The sequence below is a fragment of the Dasypus novemcinctus genome, chromosome 13 (genome assembly GCF_030445035.2).
Source record: "Dasypus novemcinctus isolate mDasNov1 chromosome 13, mDasNov1.1.hap2, whole genome shotgun sequence".
Taxonomy (NCBI): Eukaryota; Metazoa; Chordata; class Mammalia; order Cingulata; family Dasypodidae; genus Dasypus; species Dasypus novemcinctus.
In genome coordinates, this window is record NC_080685.1 from 5,610,032 (window position 1) to 5,630,646 (window position 20,615).

A 20,615-nucleotide genomic window follows, 5' to 3' on the forward strand; every position below is an offset into this window, starting at 1 on the left:
CATGCGCAGTGCTGATGCGCGCAAGGAGTGCCCTGCCACGCAAGGGTGTCCCCCACGTAGGGGAGCCCCACGCACAAGGAGTGCGCCCCGTAAGGACAGCCACCCAGCGCGAAAGAGAGTGCAGCCTGCCCAGGAATGGTGCCGCTGACAACAACAGAAGTGGACAAAGAAACAAGATGCAGCAAATAGACACAGAGAACAGACAACGGGGCGGGGGGGGGGGGGGGGGGAGGGGAGATTAAATAAAATTAAAAAAAAAAAATAACCTATGGGACACTGCAAAGGGAGTGCTGAGAGGTAAATTTAAAGCCCTCAATGCTTACATTAAAATAGAAAGAGCTAAAATTGAAGGTCTAATTGCACACCTGAAGAACTAGAAAAAGAACAGCAAACTAATCCCAAGCCAAGTCAAAGGAAAGAAATAGTAAAGATCAGAGCAAAAATAAATGAAATCAAGAACAAAACAGTAAGGAAAATCAAGAAAACCTAAAAGAATAAAGAAAGAAAGAAAAAAGAAAAAAAAAGACCAAAAGTTGGATCTCTGAGAAAGATCAACACAATCAACAAACCCTTAGATAAACTGACACAGAAAAAAAGAGAATATGCAAAAAAATCAGAAATGTGAAGGGATGTCATTAGCACTGATGCCACAGAAATAAGAGAGCCCATAAGAGGTTACTAAGAACAACTGTATGCAAAAACAAAAAAACAACAATGTAGACTACATGGGCAAATTCTTAGAAACACACGAACCATTTACACTGACCCTAGAAGAAACACAAGACCGCAACAAACAAATCACAAGTGAAGAGATTGAAACAGTCATTAAAAACCTCCCAAAGATGAAAAGCTTAGCATCAGATACCTTCCCAGGTGAATTTTAACAATCATTCAAAGATAATCCAATATCAATCTTGCTCAAGCTCTTCAAAAAAATTGAACAGGAAAGAACACTACCAAACTCATTCTATGAAGCCAACATCACCCTGATACCAAAACCAGATAAAGAAACTACAAAAAAAAGAAAATTATAGACCAATATCTCTAATGAATACAGATGCAAAAATCCTCAAAAAAATACTTGCAAATGGAATCCAAAAGCACATTAAAAAAATTATAAATCATGATCAAGTGGGTTTTATCCCAGGTATGCAAGGGTGGTTCAACACCAGAAAATCAATTAGTATAATAAACCACACTGATAAATTGAAGAAGAAAAATCACATGATCTTGATTGATCCAGAAAAGGCATATGTCAAAGTACAGCACCCTTTCTTGATAAAAACACTCCAAAAGACACAGCAGAGGACCACGGACAGCAAGATGGCAGCGGAGTAAGGAGCTCTGAGAGTCAGCTCCTGCTGCAGGGCAGTTAGCAAGCACCCAGAGCTCTCTGGAGCTGCTGAAGCTCCTGTTTGGGGGCTCCAGGAGGCCAGGAGGGCATCCTGCCATGTCCTTGGGGCAATGGAAGGAGACTGCCCGTCTGCAGAGAAGAGCCCAGGAGGCTGGGGCCCATCCTCCACTGAGGCACAGGCCGCCTCGGGCTCTGTTCCGTGGCTGGAATGGAAAGCTCCACTTCCCCAGAACCGGGGAGGAAGAGATGGTTGGGCACCAACTCCAGCTATGATGAGGAAATTCAGTAGCTTCAGTATGATCCTGCGAACAGCTGAAGTTTGAGCCTGTCCAAGTCAGAAAGAGGCCAGGAGCAGCCATCTGAACTCCACGCCCGGCACGAGGGGAAGCAGGGTGGACTGGAGATCCCAGTGCTGGTGGGGACTGGCTTCTTCCCATCCAGGTCAGACTGCAGGTCTCGTCTAGGCCCCAGTGCCACCTCCAGCAGGGAGGAAGCTGCGGGGACCTATGCCAGCCTCTCTGGGAAATTATTGGCCAAGCGTGGAGGCAGGTTATTGTCCTACTCTGGCGGCACTAGCTGCCCCAGGAGCTGTTTTGTGGCTAGAATTGGAAGCTCCATTTTCCAGAAACAGGGGAGGAGGAGACAGTTGGCTGCCAATTTCAGCTACAGATCAGCAGACACAGATGGATAAGGAATAACCCTAGAATAGCTGGGGTGTGAATCTGTCCAAGTTGGTAAAAGGCCCGAGGTTCCCATTTTGGCTCCACCCCCAGCCTGAGGGGAAGGCGGCCTGACCAAATATCACAGTGATGATAGAAACCTGTTTCTTTCACCCAGATTAGCCTGCAGCCCTAGCCTAGGCTTCAGTCCCACCTCTGGCAAGAAAGAGGATAGATAGCTCCGCACCAGTCTATCAAAGTAACTAAGGGTACCTTTGACTGGCACAAACTGAATAATTAAGTCTACTGGGGCAACTGTGGTCATCCTGCACCTGAACTGCACAGATTGCTGCCCACACCAGCAGCTCCATCCGTACCCCAGTCAGGGGAGAAAGGGATGTGAAGCTTCATCACTCTCTGGGTAACTACAGTCTAGGCCTGCGTGACTTGGATTATTCCACACAACTGTGACTCTGTCCCTACCTCTGGGAAAGAAAAAGTTGGGAGAAGTTTCATCGGTCCCTAGGGCAATGAGGGCAGCTTGAGCCTCCACAGTTTATAGCACCAATTACATCCATGGCTCCTACTGCACAATCAGCAAGGGAAAAAGGGCAGGAAGCCCTAAACTAAAGAGAAAAACTGCACCCAGAATAAATACTCTAGTAAGCCAGATGCCAAGACACCAACAAAAAATTACAATCCACACCAAGAAACAGGAACCTATGGCCCAGTTAAAGGAACAAGATAAGCCTCCAGATGATATAAAGGAGGTGAGACAACTAATCACAGATGCTCAAACAAATCTCCTTAATAAATTCAATGAGATGGCTAAAGAGATTAAGGATATTAAGACAACACTGGATGAGCACAAAGAAGAATTTGAAATCATGCATAGGAAAATAGCAAATCTTACGAATGAAAAGTGCAATAAATGAAATTTTAAAAAACACTGGAGTCACAAAATAGCAGATTTGAGGAGGCAGAAGAAAGGATTGGTAAACTTGAAAAAAATGGCCTCAGAAAGTGAACATACAAAAAAAGAGATGAAGAAAAGAATGGAAAAAATTGAACAAGGTCTCAGGGAACTAAATGACAGCCAGAGATGTGCAAACATATGTGTCATGGGTGTCCCAGAAGGAGAAGAGAAGGGAAAAGGAGCAGAAGGAATATTTAAATAATGGTAGAAAATTTTCCAACCCTATTGAAGGACATAGATATCCATGTCCAAGAAGCAAAATGTACTCCCATCCGAAAAAATCCGAATAGACCAACTCTGAAATACATACTCATCAGAATGTCAAATGCCAAAAACAAAGAGAGAATTCTGAAAACAGCAAGAGAAAAGCAATGCATAACATATAAGGGATACCCAATAAGATTAAGTGCTGATTTCTCACCAGAAACCATGGAGGCAAGAAGACAGTGGTCTGATATATTTAAGATACTACGAGAGAAAAACTTACAGTCAAGAATTTTATATGCAGCAAGACTATCTTTCAAAAATGAGGACAAAATTAGAATATTCACAGATAAACAGAAACAGAGAGAATTTCTAAGCAAGAGACCAGATTTTCAGGAAATACAAAAGGGTGTGCTAGAGCCTGAAAAGAAAAGGGGAGAGAGAGGCCTGGAAGGGAGTCTAGAAATGAAGAGTATATCAGTAAAAGTAACTAAAAGTATCAAAAGAGTGGTGAAAATAAAATATGATAGATAAAACTCAAGTAGTCAGGAATAAACTTAACCAACCAATGAATACAACGATGCAGTTTTGTATTCAGAAAACTGCAACCCAATGTTAAAAGAAATAAAAAAAGCACTAAATAACTGGAGGAACATTCCATGCTCATGGACTGGAAGACTAAATATCATTAAGATGTCAATTCTACTCAAATTGATATATAGATTCAATACAACCCTGATAAAAATTCCACCAGCATTTAAAAAAAAAAAATGAAAACACAATTATCAAATTATTTGGAAGGGTAAGGTGTCCTGAATAGCGAGAAACATCATAAAAGGAAAAGTGAACCCTCATCTCCGGACTTTATGTCATACTACCAAACTATAGTGGTAAAAACAGCATGGTACTGGCATAAAGACAGATACATAGACCAATGGAACCAAACTGATGGCTCAGAAACAGACCCTCACATGTATGGTCAAGTGATTTTTGACTAGCCTGACAAACCCACACAGCTCGGGCAGAACAGTCCATTCAGCAAAATGGTGCTGAAAGAACTGGATATCTATAGCCGAAAGAAGGGAAAAGGACCTTTATCTCACACCTGATCCAAAAATTAACTCAAAATGGGTCAAAAACCTAAAAATAAAAGCAAGAACCATAAAACTTCTAGAAGAAATTATAGGAAAATATCTTCAAGACCTGGTGGTAGGTGGTGGATTCTTAATGGAGGTAAGAAAAGGACTGAGATAGACTACTGATGTTTAATGCATATAGAAGTTTTAATTAGCTTTACTGTAAAAGTGTGAAAATGTATAGAATGGATGGTAAAAATAGTAATAGCTAGTTTATAAATAGGGATGTAGCTGAAAATGGTAGTCTAGGGATGTAAATGCCAATTGACATAATGCTACGGAATTATCTAGGAACTGAATAGCACAGTAAACCAAGAGATCAATGAGAATTGTAGTTGATGGTACAGATGCAAGAGTGTCCTTTGTGACCTAGAGCAAATGTATATCACTACTGCAATATGTTGGGAATGCATGGGAAAAACATAACTGGAATGACCTATGGACTGTGTTTAGCAGTAATAATATAATATTTTCGCATCTATGCTAAAGAGGTACTGTGTTGATAATGGGGCAGTGTGGAAAATGTGAGCCAAATGTATACTATGGACATGGTAACAATCAGATGATATAATCTTACCTGTAACAAATGTTCCACCATGGGGTGGTGTGTTGATAGCGGGATGTTGCTTGGGAATTCTGCACATGTGTAAGATTGTTTTACAAGTTTACAACTCGGTCATAAAAAATATATTTAAAAAATAATAATAAGGTATGTTGGAGGAAAAATACACCAAATGTAAGATAAGGACTATAATTAGTAAGATTTTGACAATATTCTTTCGTAATTTGTAACAAACATCTCACCACAATGCAAAGTGTTGGTGGAGGGTTGATGTATGGGACTCCTGTATGATGTTATGCATGTTCACTTTGTAAGTTCACAACTTTTACTATACACTTAATTTTTTATGTATGTTCATATATAAATGACATAAAGATAATAATAATAGGGAGGGTTGGGGGAAAACTTTGTTTAGTAGTAATATTTGACAATGCTCTTTAATCATTAGTTAAAAAGATTTAACAACAATATAAGGTGTTGGTGGTAGGGTGATTTATGAGAGTCCTGTATGATGTTATACATGTTTGTTTTATAAGTTCACAACTACTACTATACACTTATTGTTTATGTATGTTTGTGTGTGGGTGATATATTTCAATAAATTAATTAAAAAAAAAAAAAAAAACACTCCAAAAGAAGAATAGAAGAAAGCTTTCTCGAAACGGTAAAGTGCATATATTAAAAACCTACATCTAGCCTTGTACTCAGTGAAAGATGGAAAACCTTCCTGCTGAGATCAGGAACAAGACAAAGTTGCCCACTGTCACCACTGCAATTCAATATTGTGCTAGAGGTTCTAGCTAGAGCACAAAACTTTCACTATTTGCTGATGATATGAGCCTATATCTAGAATCTCCAGAAAAATCCACAACAAAACCACTAGAATTAATAAACGAGTTCAACAAATTGGTTGGATACAAGATTAATAAGCAAAAACCAATAGTGCTTTTATACACTACTGATGTGAAATCTGAGGAGGAAATGTTTTTTTTAAATTCCATTTGTAATAGCAGCTATTATTCCTAAATATTATTCCAAATGTTTATGAATAAACTTACAAAGGACATAAAAGACCTGTATTCAGAAAACTATAAAACACTGCTGAAAGACACCAAAGAAGACTTAAATAAATCAAAGGACATTCCGTGTTCATGAATTCAAAAACTGAATACTGTTAATGTCAATTCTGCCCAAAATGATTTACAGATTTAATGCAATTTCAATAAAAATTCCAACAGCCTTTTTTGCAGAAATGGAAAAACCAATTATCAAATCTATTTGGAAGGTAAGGGGCCCCTAGAAGCCAAAAAGATTTTCAAAAAGAAGAACAAAGCTGGAAGATTCTCACTTTCTGACTTTAAAGCATATTACTTAGTTACAGTGGTAAAAACAGCATGGTACTGCCATAAAGACAAATGCATTGACCAATGGAACTGATGAGAACTCAGAAATAGACCCTCATATCTATAGTTGAGTGATTTTTGACATGGCAGTCAAGCCCTCCCAGCTGAGCCAGAACATTCTGTTTAACAAATGGTGCTGGAAAACTGGATATCCATATCCGAAAGAAAGAAAGAAAGAAAGACCCTATCTCACACCTTATATAAAAATTAACTCAAAATGGATCAAGGACCTAAATATAAAAGTGACAACCATAGAACTCCTAGAAAAAAATACAGAAAAACATTTTTGAGATCTTGTGGTATGTAATAGTTTCTTAAACCTTACATCCAAAGTGTGAGCAACAAAAGAATAAACAGATAAATGGGACCTCCTCAAAATTAAGCACTTTTGCACCTCAAAGGGCTTTGTTAAAAGGGTAAAAAGGGAGAAGGGGCGTGTGGGAGAGGGCGCAGGCTGCGGCTGCTCCGGCTGCTGCCTCTGCTGGTCTCAAAGACAGTTTTTTGAGCATTAGAAATTCTTCAGGACCAGGCTGTTTTGGGATTTTGCAGGTCAGGAGGTGTCTGCACATCGATTTCGTGGGAAGGTAATAGAGAAAATTCGTGTTAAAGATAAAATTGAGGCTCACTCACACGGAGGTGAGGGCTGTGCGTTGGGCGCTCCCTCCTGGGGTGGGCGGAGCTGCGGCACCGTGGCCGTGATTCCTGGAGGCTCTGCAGTACTGGGGAATTCATAAGCCCTGAGCAGGCTATTGGGGGGCTAACAGGGCAGGAGGCCTTTGCAGACCGATTTGGGGAGATAGATGGGAGTTTTATTGCGAGGCGGGGAATTTTTGATTGCGGACACAAATAATAGTGCTTCCGGCTAGAGCCCCACCCCCAAGCCGGCTGCCGATCTGCAGCAGCCTTAAATCCCTGGCAGCAAAGAGACGTCACCAGGAGGCTATTTCGGGGACGGCAGGGTGGGACATGGTTGGAAGCCAATTAGGCGAATTTTTTGCGAGGCATGGGATTTTTGATTTCGGACACTGATACAGCGCTTCCGACTAGAGCCCCGCCCCCTAAGCCTAGCTGTGAACCTTAAATTGGCTGTAATATAGAGGCGCCCCCAACTGGCTGTTTTGGGGGCCTGCAGGGTGGGAGGTGACCTGAAGTCGAATTGGTGATACAGCCACACAAGAGACCCTAGCGAAAGGGGGAATTGCAGGTTTCAGAAACATAGATCAGAGTCTGTGGACGTGACCGCTCCCAAAGGGCTGGCACCCAGCTGTGGGGATCCCTGAAGGCTGTGTTGCACTGCGGTGCTCCCAGGCTCCCTGTTAACCAGATCTGACATTGCCAGGTCTGTGTCCCTTACACCCTGGTGGTCCACACCCCAGAGACACACACCTCTTGATTCTGCAATATCACAGACTTTCCATCCCTGAATCGACTACGCCCTGAGGCCCATCTGAGGTCCTTGATTGTTCTAGCCCTCAACGTTTGCGTTTTTTTAAATTTTAATTTTAATTTTTTATTTTTTATTGTCCTGGTTGCTAATATTGCATTATTTCCTAGTCTTTTCTCCCATTGTACCCCCAAGGACTTTTTCTTTTTTCATTTATTTAGGGGTTTTTTGTAGTTGCTGCTGTTGGTGTTCTATATCTCCTTTTCTTTTCCTTACTTGTTCCCCTCCCTTTTCTTTACCCACCCCCCCCTTTTCTTTCTTTCTTTCTTCTCTCCCTTTTTTTTTTCTCTCTTTTCTCTTGTCCCTCATTTTCTTCTTATTTTATTTTATCTTAATTATACAATAGGTGCTGCAGGGAACACCTCAGATTTGCTGGGTTTCCTCATCCTTCGTTGCCTCATTTCTGTGTGAATTGATTTTGGCTACCTACACTATCCCCTTTCCCCCACATCTTGATATCCTCCGTCATCTACTGTCTCTCCTATCTATATTCCACCTCCCTTTCTTTGATCCCCAAATTGCCTAACTCTTAATTTCTAATACCTTTGTTTTGTTTTCTGTCTTTTATCCATTCTTAAAAAACTATTGCCTCTCTTTTCTCTTTCCCTCTCTCACAAAAACACTAGCCTATTAATTCATACCACATTCCTCCCATATTCAGTCGACTACCTCATTATAGGTACTCTACTTACTGCTATAACTCTACACAACTTACATGAATCTACTATCCATCCTCCCAGATCTCATATTGTTGCTCTGTTAACATTTATTACCAATACTACTTTAAACATTTTCCTTTCTTACACAATTGCCATTCCCTGGCCCTAATACTTTCCTTCAAAGTGAACTCAGCCAGCAATAAGAAATTAGAATAAGAAGAACAAAGTGACAAAGAGAAGATACAATATTTACGACAAAACAACAGCTAATTAATCCCCAAGACTAGACAAAGAAGCTAAGGAACTGATTAAACCCGTCAAGATAAAATAATGACCAGACAGCAACAAAAATCTACAAACCAAACCAGTAATCAGGAAAACATGTCTGAATCCAATGAACAAACTAAAAACCAGGAAGGGGAGCAGAACTTCACACAAGCAATTAAAGATCTCAGAACATATATCACAGACAAATTTAATGAAGTAAAGGAAGAAGTTAACAATATGAAGACAACACTTGGAGGGGAAATTGCATACATACGCAAAAAGATAACAGATATGATGGGAATGAACACCACAGTTCAAGAAATCAAAAACACACTCGCAGCAAATAGCAGATTAGAAGAGACAGAGCAGAGAATTAGTGATGTGGAAGACAGTACATCGGAAATCAAACAGATAGTAGAATTGATCGATAAAATATAGAAAAAACCTAGCTAGGACTTAGGGACCTGAATGACAATGCAAAACGCACAAACATACGTATTATAGGCATCCCAGAAGGAGAAGAGAAGGGAAAGGGATCAGAAAGAGTGTTGCAGGAAATAATGGCTTAAAACTTCCCAAATCTACTGAAAGAGACAGATGTACATATCCAAGAAGTGAAACGTACCCCAAATATCATAAACCCCAACAGGCCCACCCCAAGACATATACTTGTCGAATTATCCAACGCTCAAGACAAAGAGAAAATTCTAAAAGCAGCAAGAGAAAAGAAAACCATCACATATAAGGGAAGCTCCATAAGATTAAGTGCTGATTTCTCATGGAGAAACCATGGAGGCAAGAAGGAAGTGGTATGATATAGTCAAGGTACTAAAAGAAAAAAATTTCCAACCAAGAATACTCTATCCAACTAAACTAGCATTCAGAAATGATGGAGAATTCAAAATATTTACAGATAAACAAAATTGAAAGAGTATGCCAACAAGAAACCTCCCCTTCAAGAAATTCTAAAAGGAGTTATGCAGGAAGAAAGGGAAAAACAGGACAGACAGAGTTGGAGGAGAGTGTAAGAGCAACAAAAAAGACAAAAAGAAAAGAAAAACAAACAAAATATGACAAACACAACTCCAATCAAAATATGGCTAACATAAATAATTCCTTGAAAGTAATAACACTGAATGTCAACAGATTAAGCTCACCTATCAAAAGATTCAGACTGGGACAATGGTTAAGGAAATATGACCCATCTATATGCTGTCTACAAGAGACACATCTTAGACCCAGAGATTCATGGAGGCTGAAAGTGAATAGTTGGAAAACAATCTTACAAGCAAACAATAACCAAAAAAAGGCAGGAGTAGCTATATTAATATCAGACAAAATAGACTTTAAATGTGAAACAACTGTGAGAGACAAAGAAGGATACTACATATTAGTGAAAGGGACAGTCTCTCAAGAAGAACGAACAATTATAAATATTTATGCTCCTAACAAGGGCGCCTCTAAATACGTGAGGCAAATGCTGGAAAAACTAAGTGAAAGAATAGATGCATCTACAATTATAATGGGGGATTTTAATACACCACTATCAACTCTAGACAGAACATCTCAAAAGAGAATCACTAAAGAAACAAAATATTTGAACAGTATATTAGAGGAGCTGGATCTAATAGACATATACAGATCATTACACCCAAACACAGCAGGATATACATTTTTCTCAAGTGCACATGGATCATTCTCCAAGATAGACTATATGCTAGGCCACAAAGGAAGGCTTAATGAATTCAGAAAGAGTGAAATCATACAAAATAATATGTCTGACTACAGTGGAGTGAAGCTGGAAATCTGCAAGGTCCAGGGGCCCAGATTTCACACCAAGATATGGAAATTAAACAGCACACTCTTAGACAGTGGGTCAAAGAGGAAATCTCAAAAGAAATCAATGACTACCTTGAAACAAATGATAATGATAAGACAACATACCAAAATTTATGGGATGCAGCAAAAGCAGTACTGAGAGGGAAATTTATAGCCATAAATTCATACATCAAAAAAGAAAGAGTAAAAATTGAAGAACTAACTGCACATTTGGAGGAATTAGAAAAAAAACAACAAAGTAATCCTACAGGAAAAAGAAGAAAGGAAATAACAAAGATAAGACCAGAACTAAATGAAATAGAAAATAAGAAAGCACTTGAAAAGATAAACAAGACCAAGAGCTGGTTTTTTGAGAAGATCAATAAAATTGACAAACCTTTAGCAAGACTAACAAAGAAAAAAAGAGACAAGATGCAAATACACAAAATAAGAAATGAAAAAGGAGATATCACTACTGACTCCACAGAAAATAAAGACTATCATAAGAGGATACTTTGAAAAACTATATTCCAACAAAAACGACAATTCAGAGGAAATGGACAAATTCCTAGAAACACATCAACAGCCTATATTGACGAAAGAAGAAATTGAAGATCTCAACAAACCAATCACGAGTAAAGAGATAGAATCAGTCATTAAAAATCTCCCAACTAAGAAGAGCCCAGGGCCAGACAGCTTCACAGGTGAATTCTACAAAACATTCTGGAAAGAACTAACACCAATCCTGCTGAAACTATTCAAAAAAATCGAAAAAGAAGGAACATTGCCTAACTCAGTCTATGATGCCAATATTACCCTAGTACCAAAACCAAACAAAGACACCATAAGGAAAATTACAGACCAATTTCTCTAATGAACCTAGATGCAAAAATACTTAACAAAATACTTGCTAATCATATTCAACAACACATTAAACGAATTATACACCATGACCAAGTGGGATTCATTCCAGGTATGCAAGGATGGTTCAACATAAGAAAATCAATCAATGTAATACACCATGTAAACAGACTGAAGGAAAAAAATCACATGATTATATCTATAGGTGCAGAAAAAGCATTTGACAAAATACAGCACCCTTTCTTGATAAAAACACTCCAAAAGATTGGAATATAAGGAAATTTTTTGAAAACAATAAAGAGTATATATGAAAAACCCACAGCCAACATTGTTTACAATGGAGAAATCCTAAAATCCTTCCCCCTAAAGTCAGGAACAAGACAAGGATGCCCACTCTCTCCCCTTCTATTTAACATTGTCTTAGAAGTACTTGCTCGAGCACTGAGGCAAGAACCAGATATAAAAGGCATTCAACTTGGAAAGGAAGAAGTCAAAATTTCATTATTTGCAGATGACATGATCCTTTACATAGAAAACCCTGAGAGGTCTACAACAAAGCTTCTAGAATTCATAAATGAGTTTAATAAAGTCGCAGGTTATAAGATCAATGCGCAAAAATCAGTAGCATTTCTGTACACCAATAATTAGCAAGATCAGGAGGAAATCAAGAAACAAATACCATTTTCATTAGTAAATAAAAAAATCAAATATTTAGGAATAAATTTAACTAAAGATGTAAAAAATTTATACACCAAGAACTATACAAGACTGTTCAAGGAAATCAAAGAAGACCTAAATAAATGGAAGAATATTCCCTGGTCATGGATAGGAAGACTAAATATTATTAAGATGTCTATCCTACCAAAACTGATCTACACATTCAATGCAATCCCAATAAAAATCAACACAGCCTTCTTTAAGGAACTAGAAAAACTATGAAATTTATTTGGAAAGGAAAGAGGCCCCAAATAGCCAAAGACATATTGAAAAGGAAAAGCCAAAGACATATTGAAAAAGAAAAACGAAATTGGAGGAATCACACTACCGGACTTCAAAACATACTACAAAGCTACAGTAGTGAAAACAGCATGGTATTGGCATAAGGAGAGACACACAGATCAATGGAATCGAATTGAAAGTTCTGATACAGAACCTCATATATACATATATATATATATATATATATATAGCCATATAATATTCGATAAAGCCACCAAACCCTCTCAACTGGGAGAGAATGGCCTATTCAACAAATGGTGCCTGGAGAACTGGATATCCATATGTAGAAGAATGAAAGAGGATTACCATCTCACACCTTATACAAAGATCAACTCAAGATGGATCAAAGACCTAAATATAAGAGCCAAGACCATAAAGACCTTGGAAAGAAGTGTAGGGAAACATCTACAAGACCTTGAAATAGGAAATGGCTTCATGAACTTCACACCAAAAGCACAAGCAGCGAAAGAACAAATAGATAAATGGGACTTCCTCAAAATTAAAGCCTTCTGCACCTCAAAGGAGTTTGTCAAGAAAGTAAAAAGGGAACCTACACAATGGGAGAGAATATTTGGCAACTATATATCCAATAAGAGACTTATAACTTGCATATATGAAGAACTCCTATACCCTCAAAATAAAAAGATAAACAATCCATTTAAAAAATGGGAAAAAGATTTAAACAGACAGTTCTCCAAAGAAGAAATACAAATGGCTAAAAAGCAAATAAAAAAATGCTCCAAATCATTAGCTATCAGGGAAATGCAAATCAAAACAACAATGAGATACCATCTTACTCCCATAATATTGGCAGCTATGAAAAAAACAGAAGAATACAAATGCTGGAGAGGATGTGAAGAAATGGGAACACTCATCCACTGCTGGTGGGAATGCAGAAGGATACAACCATTCTGGAAGACAGTTTGGCGGTTTCTCAAAAAACTAAACATAGATTTGCCATATGACCCAGCAATTCCACTACTGGGTATATACCCAGCAGAACTGAAAACAAGGACACAAACCAATATATGCACACCAATGTTCATAGCAGCATTGTTCACTATCGCCAAAAGTGGAATCAACCCAAATGCCCATCAACAGATGAGTGGATCAATAAAATGTGGTATATACATACAATGGAATACTACTCGGCTTTAAGAACAAATACACTACAAACACACGTGGTAACATGGATGAATCTTGAGAACCTTATGTTGAGTGAAGCAACCCAGGCATTGAAGGACAAATACTACATGACCTCAATGATATGAAATAAGCAAGCTGCCTCAGAGAGCTAGAGACTGGAAGATAGGCTTACAGGAAATCGGGGGGTAGAGGAAGAATGTAAGCTGACATCTACATGGGTGAAATCTATGATAAGCTGGAGGTAAGTATGTGTACAAGGAAGGGATAAAATGGGGCATAGGTTTACCTTTGGGTGGGGCTTTGGGGGTTTGAGGGGGGCGGATGGGTAGTATTGCCCAAGAAATTGGGGGGAGGGTGGGGCAACACACGAACATAGGAGACTGTCAGGTGTTGGTTGAGAGTATAATGCTGAGAAAACCTTTTCAAAATATAATTAGGAAAGTTACCTGTTTAAGATACTCAAAGGGGATAACCTGATGCAGGGCAGACTCCTAGGGAATATGTGAATGCTCGTTTTGCCAGAGTGGGTTATACCACTGGGTAGAGACCCATATAATGAGAGTAAAGGTAGACCCACAACCTGGGGAGGACTAATGCCATCAAATAGAGGGAACTGTATCTCTCAAGAAAAAGGGTGGCTCCCAGGGTATTAGGGCAGTTGAGCGGGTCAGGCCCTCAGCACTGTTGCAAGTATTTCTGAGCGTGGCTCCTCAGGAAATGAAGATTAACTGTCACTGTGGGCTCCAAGGGGAGGGGGAAATAGACATTGAATAGATGGAACCAGAGTAAATGTGAGGGCAAGGGAAGTGTCACACGAGTACACAAGGATGGATATAAAACATGTAATATTACACCAAAAACATATAGGGGACGACAGACTAATAATGTAAACCATAATATAAAACATAGGATAACTAAAAAATTTAGAAAACTGTATAACCTAGAGTATAAACCACAATGTAAACACAAATGTTACCTTGTTTGAAAGCTATTGTCTCAATATCTGTACATCAGTTTCAGTAAATATGAATAAGTTAAAAGATTATCTCTGTGGAAGGGAAAAGGTTTTATAATGGATATGTGAGACTACTGTATATTGTATATATGAATTACTGTGATCTAAGGCTCTTGTGAAGAGAAGCTCAATAATTAGGGAAAAAAGAAAGAAAAAGATAGGATGCAGAATTTTTCCAAATCAATATATATTCTATACCTAACTTTTAAACTCATTGCTATATTCCCTTTTACTATTAAGGGAACCTGACATTATATTGGGCTTCACTGTTCAGGAAGTTTTAGATCACAGAGTGGTTCAACAATGGCAGCAGAGGAATACTGGTATGGGATGTTATTGAGAGGGTACATATGGTTGACAGGGAGTTATACAGGGCATGTGTCCAGGGTGCAAGGAAATGTTTGGATATACTCATAGTGGAAACAATTAAAAACAACAGCTGGGTAGTACTGGGTTCCTGGCCGGGGGGGAGGGGGGGCTCTGTCGTGGTCCCTAGGGGAACAGCGGCAGTCCCCCAAGTGCAATGGCAAGGACCAGGAAGGAATGAGGGTCCAATAGTGACCCCCTGATACTAATGACTATGCTTGTGAGCCTGTACACCTGAAATAAGAACAAGGCCTAGAGCAGCACTGTGCCTAGGGGCTTCCTCCTCACAGCCTCTGTGTTACTCAAATGTGGCCAGTCTCAAAGCCAAACTCGGCATGTAAATGCACTGTCTTCCCCCCAGTGTGGGACATGACACCCGGGGATGAGCCCCCCTGGCACCGAGGGATCACTACCAAGTACCAGCTGATGACGTAACCAGAAAATGACCTTGAATTAAAGGTTCAATGCAGACCAGCAGAATATCCCTGTCTACATATAATAACACGAGTTAAAAATGCTGTTTGGCCTAAAGTAAGGGGGAAATGGAAAGGACAAATGAGTTTATATGGCTATGAGTCTCTAAAAAAGAGTCTGGAGGTTGTCAGAAGGATTGCCCTTATGCACACCTGAGCAGAGTCCCAGAGACAGATAAAGTAGATACAACCCCAGGTATTGGTTCTTTTGAGGGCTAAAGAGACCCACAGGTTCTATGGTCATGGCAGATGGAGTTCACTGCCATGTCGATTGGCCCTTCTTTGGAGCTGGTGTTTCTGCGTAATGAAACTGGACTCAGATGTGATCTCTTTTCACAAGCCTTTCATGCTACTTTACTGGAATTGTATTTGGTGCTGGGGTTTAAGATATATCTAGGGGATTTGAATCTCTGGACTGACAATATGATAGCCAGGCCCTGAGCCTCAACAGACTTCAGCTCCTACACTCTGATTTATTGGACTTACCCCACTCAGCTAACATGGAGTTGAAGAATGTCAACCACCACACCATGGAGCGTAGAGTGCCTACAACTGAAAGTAGGAGGATTGCATCCAGTATCCATGTGGAATCTAAGCCCCCTCTACATAGATGTGGAATGGACACAACCAAGCCAAAGTCCACAGGAAGGAGGAATACAGTAAGGATTAGAGTGGACTTAATGATATTCTATTCATGAACTATTATGGTTAATAATTGAGAAAATGTGGCATTGGTGTGGAAAAAGTGGCCATGATGGCTGCTGGGGGCGGGGAATGGGAGGATGAGATGAGATGTGGAGGCATTTTCGGGACTTGGAGTTGTCCTGAGTGATGCTGCAGGGACAATTGCCGGACATTCTATGTCCTCCCATGGACCACTGGATGGAACGTGGGAGAGTGTGGGCTATGGTGTGGACTATAGGCCATGGGGTGCAGCGATGCCCAAAGATGTACTCACCAGATGCAATGGATGTGTCATGATGATGGAGGAGAATGTTACTGTGGGGGGAGTGGTGGGGTGGGGGCGGTGGGGGTGAATGGGGACCTCATATTTTTTTAATGTAATCTTTTTAAAAAAATGAATAAATTGAGTAGAATTTGAAAAAAAAAAGGGTAAAAAGTCAGCTGACTCAACGGGAGAAAATATTTGGCAATCATATATTTGATAAGGGGTTAATATCCATGATATATAAAGATATCATACAACTCAACAATAAAAAGACAAATTACCTGATTAAAAAATGGGCTAAAGACTTGAAAAGACAATTGTCCAAAGAAGAAACATAAAAGCCAAAAAAACACATGAAAAAATATTCAACATCATTAGCTAGTGATTACAGAAACGGAAGTCAAAACTACAATGAGATATCATTTCACACCTATTAGAATGGCTGTGACCAAAAAGTCAGAATACTGTAAATGTTGGAGAGGATGTGGAGAGATAGGAATGCTTATTCACTGATGATGGGAATGTAGAATGGTACAGTCACTGTGGAGGACTGTTTGGCAGCTCCTAAGGAAATTGAACACAGACTTACCAACATGACCTGGCAATACCATTACTAGCTATATACCCAGAAGAACTGAGAGCAGAGATATGAAGAGACATATGTATGCAGATGTTCACAGTGGCATTATTCACAATAGCCAAAAGCTGGAAACAACCCATAGAGAAATTGTGGTGTATACACACAACGGAATATTAGGAAGCAACAAGAAGAAATGAAGTCATGAAGCATATAACAACATGGATGAACCTGGAGGACATTATGTTGAGTGAAGCAAGCCAGACGCAAAAGGACAAATACTGTATGATTGTGTTATTATGTACTAAATATATTGTGTAAACTCATGGAGTTAATAATTAGAATATAGGTCACCAGAAAAAAAGGAGGAGGGTAGAGAATGTAAAGGTGAAGGTTAACCTGTGCAGAATTGGTAAAAAGATTGCTTGTAAATCTTTGGAAATGAATGGAAATGGTGAAAGCATGTCATGGTGTTTTTAACTCACAGGGCTAATAGTTGAAAGGGAAAGGCTAAGGTCATGTATATAACTAGAAGGAAAGCTAAAACTGTAACATAGCACTGTAAAAGATAGTAAAATCTCATGTAAAACACAAATATGGGTGATACTGCATATATGACTGTTTTTACAAAATTTAAATACAAATATACTAGAAAGAAGAAAAAAGAATTATCAGCTATGCATGGCAGGAGACGCATAGAGAGATTAAGAGGGGATGAGGTTTGCTTTTTGTTTATTATTATTATTGTGAGGGGGAGGGGGAAGAAATTTTTAAAAAATCTCTAAAATGTGTTGTCTTTGAATGAAAACTATTCTATAATTACTGAAAGCAGTATCACTGGTATTAAGCATATTACTACAACAATAGTTTACAATTAACCCCTTCATTGCATCAAAATGCCTAATATTAAATTGCCTCCAATGCTTACATTAAGGCTCAAAATGAGATAGAGGGTGAAGCAGCATTAGGAAAAACTTATCATGGAGAAGAAAACTTTTTACCAGCCTGAAAAATAAAACAAAACCACTCTTATCATTACACGCAGTATTCTTTTTTTTGCTTTCAGATGAAAAGTTTCAAGTTTATTTCTGTATCTAATAGCTCTTGAAACATCAGTAATGAAGGTATAAGACCAATTCTTTTACTCCTGCATTTTAAATATTGAGAGCATTGACAATTTGTGACATTGTTGACAGATGTAAACAACAAATAATAACCCTTACAAAGCCTAGAATCACTAAAGATAATCTTTCTAATCTCCTAAGAAAATCTTACTTTGTTGCCAATACCAGGTATAAACAGCAGCTGACATTTAATGAACACGTATGTGCTAGGATGACCCTATCACACAGCAATGTACAATTATTTTGTCTTTCTTCTCCACTAATCTAGAAACTCCATGGAAACAGGGACCTTGCTTGTGTTGTTCCTTATTGCATCTCTAGCACCTAGGATGCCTAACTCATAGTAGGAACTGAAATAATATTTGCTGAATAAATGAGTCAATGTTCTCAATACCTTCAGTAAGTTTTTGGACAGACTGTGGGTCATGGCCTAGAGAGTTACATAAATGGAATCACAGAAAATAGAGCATATCACATGTAGTAAAATAATTTTTCTTCACTGAACTTTTTAGTTATATATAAATATGCATATGTCCCATGGGAAATGTATTTCTTACTATGGCTTACAATTAAAAAATAATAATAATCTGGGGAAGCAGAAGTGGCTCAAGTAGTTGGGGGCTCACCTTCCACATGGGAGGTTCTGGGTTTGGTTGAGTGCCTCCTAAAGAAGAGATGCAGACAACGAGCAGAGAAAACAGCAGAGACAATGAACAGACAATGAACAGACAAGGGAGCTGTTGGGAAGGGGAGGAAAACGAAACAAAGATTCTGTTAAAAAAAAAAAAAATCTGATAATCCCTTCTTTACACGGATTTCATTTGCTCCTTACACAAACCCTGTAGAACAGGGGTTCTTAACCAGGGGGTCTGTGGAAAGATTTCAGGGGGTCCATGAACTTGAATTGGAAAAAAGTCACCTTATCTTTATTATTTCTGACCCCTAACTGAAATCTAGCATTCCCTTCACTTATGAACGTATGCAATAAATTACAGTAGTATTTATTTCATATCACATTACAGTCGTTGCATAGCTCAAAAAATCACTTATACACTCAAGCATACTTTGAAATTAAGGTAGTTGTTACAACCGATGCTGGTTGAGTGTCATAAAACCATTAGCCACTATCTTCAGAGAAGGGGTCCGTGGTTTTCACCTTGACTCGCAAAGGGTCCATGGAACAAAAAAGGTTAAGAACCCCTGCTTTAGACAGTATTATAATTTCCATTTTAAAATGATAAAACTGAGGTTTCTGGAGTTTATGTAAGTTGTCCAAGATGACAGAGCCAATTGATACAACTACAGCCATCACTTTCATAGATACAAGGTACTGTACTAAGAATATCAGAATTAAGCGAATGAAGTTTCAGTAACAATAATAGTGATATATTTATACAGGAAAAGCAGGGGCTTTGAAGGCAGATTCACTTGAATTCAATCTGTGGCTCTACTACTAATCACCTGCGCGGCCTTTGGCAAGTAAAAAAGCCTCCGAGTCTCGATTTCCCCACGTGTAAAATAGGATTAATTAAACGGTTGTTTAAGTTTTAAATGCACTCATGCACTTCAATAGCCTCAACAACTTAATGAAGTATTTGTGAATAAAATAATTATTAGCGCTGTTTCTTTTTCCCCTGGACCAATAAATCACTTTCAAGTCACTACACCATAATCTGAATGTGCAAAAAGTAAAGTGTGAATCAAGAACAGGATAAAAGAGCGAAGTACGGGAATTGGGTAAAAGTGACATAGTGCTTTCCCAGAGATTCTGCGGGCACTGGCTCAGAAAAAATGCCCAAGTCAACATCAGGGAGTTTGCTGTTACTACGGGAATCAAGGGAAACAATTCTGCCTAACTGTAAAAACAAAATAAAACTATTTCAACCTTCCTCACATATCACACCAACTTCCATCTACCCCCGCAGCCTGGCTGGGGTCGGATACAGGTGTTAGGAAACGCACCTGGTCACCCACTAGGCCGCGGGTACCCAGGGTACAGAGGCACAGAGGTTCGGAGCAACTCACCCCGGAGACTCCGTTGATAGTGCCCCAGAACCTCCTCCAGGTCAGAGTTCCCTGGGGACTCCGCCATGCATGGGCCGGGGACCAGGGATGGGAACTACGTGAGGAAGTGTCCAGAGTTCTCTCCTCCGAGAACAACAGGCCCAGCGCCGAAGGACCACCCGCCCGCTTCCTGCCGCGGCTGTCACTGGGGGGTATGGAATGCGGGATAGGGCTCCTGGCGGCTCTTCCCACCCACCGGCCCTTAGGGTGGGCGCCGGGAGTTGTAGTCCGCAGGGTCAGAACTAGCGCCTCGAGACACAGATGAACGCTCCCCTCTACACTACAACTCCCAGAGGGCACCGCGCTCGAGGCGCGCGCTTCGGCAGTATGGCTGCGATAGTCGTTGCCAGGAGACCCCCTGGAGGCTCCGCCCCTTTCCTCCAGCCCGGCCTGATTTAGTCCCTCTTTCCTCCCATCCTCTGGCTGCCTGGAAGACCTGACTGACAGAAGGGGGTAACTGAAGTTGATCATATGCTATTGACCCCTGAGGCTTCTCAAGGACGCCAATAAGAAGCTCGGGATCCTGTTTCGGCCGTGACATGTGTAACAACAGCCAAAT

General features: G+C 39.6%; 1 protein-coding gene across 6 annotated transcripts in view; it reads right to left on the reverse strand.

The window, feature by feature from the left end:
* SDCCAG8 (SHH signaling and ciliogenesis regulator SDCCAG8) overlaps positions 1-20,220 on the reverse strand; it is a 260,026-nt gene extending 239,806 nt beyond the window's left edge. For 3 of the 6 annotated variants that reach the window (XM_058309410.2, XM_058309412.2, XM_058309413.2), the window contains exon 1: positions 20,018-20,219. In XM_058309410.2, coding sequence (XP_058165393.1) covers positions 20,018-20,084 — 67 coding nt within the window. In that variant the 5' untranslated portion in view covers positions 20,085-20,219. Of the gene's footprint in view, positions 1-20,017 lie in introns of all 6 variants that reach the window. The other 3 variants (XM_058309409.2, XM_058309411.2, XM_071207328.1) reach the window with 2 other exon arrangements.
* Between the last annotated feature and the right edge of the window lie 395 nt (positions 20,221-20,615).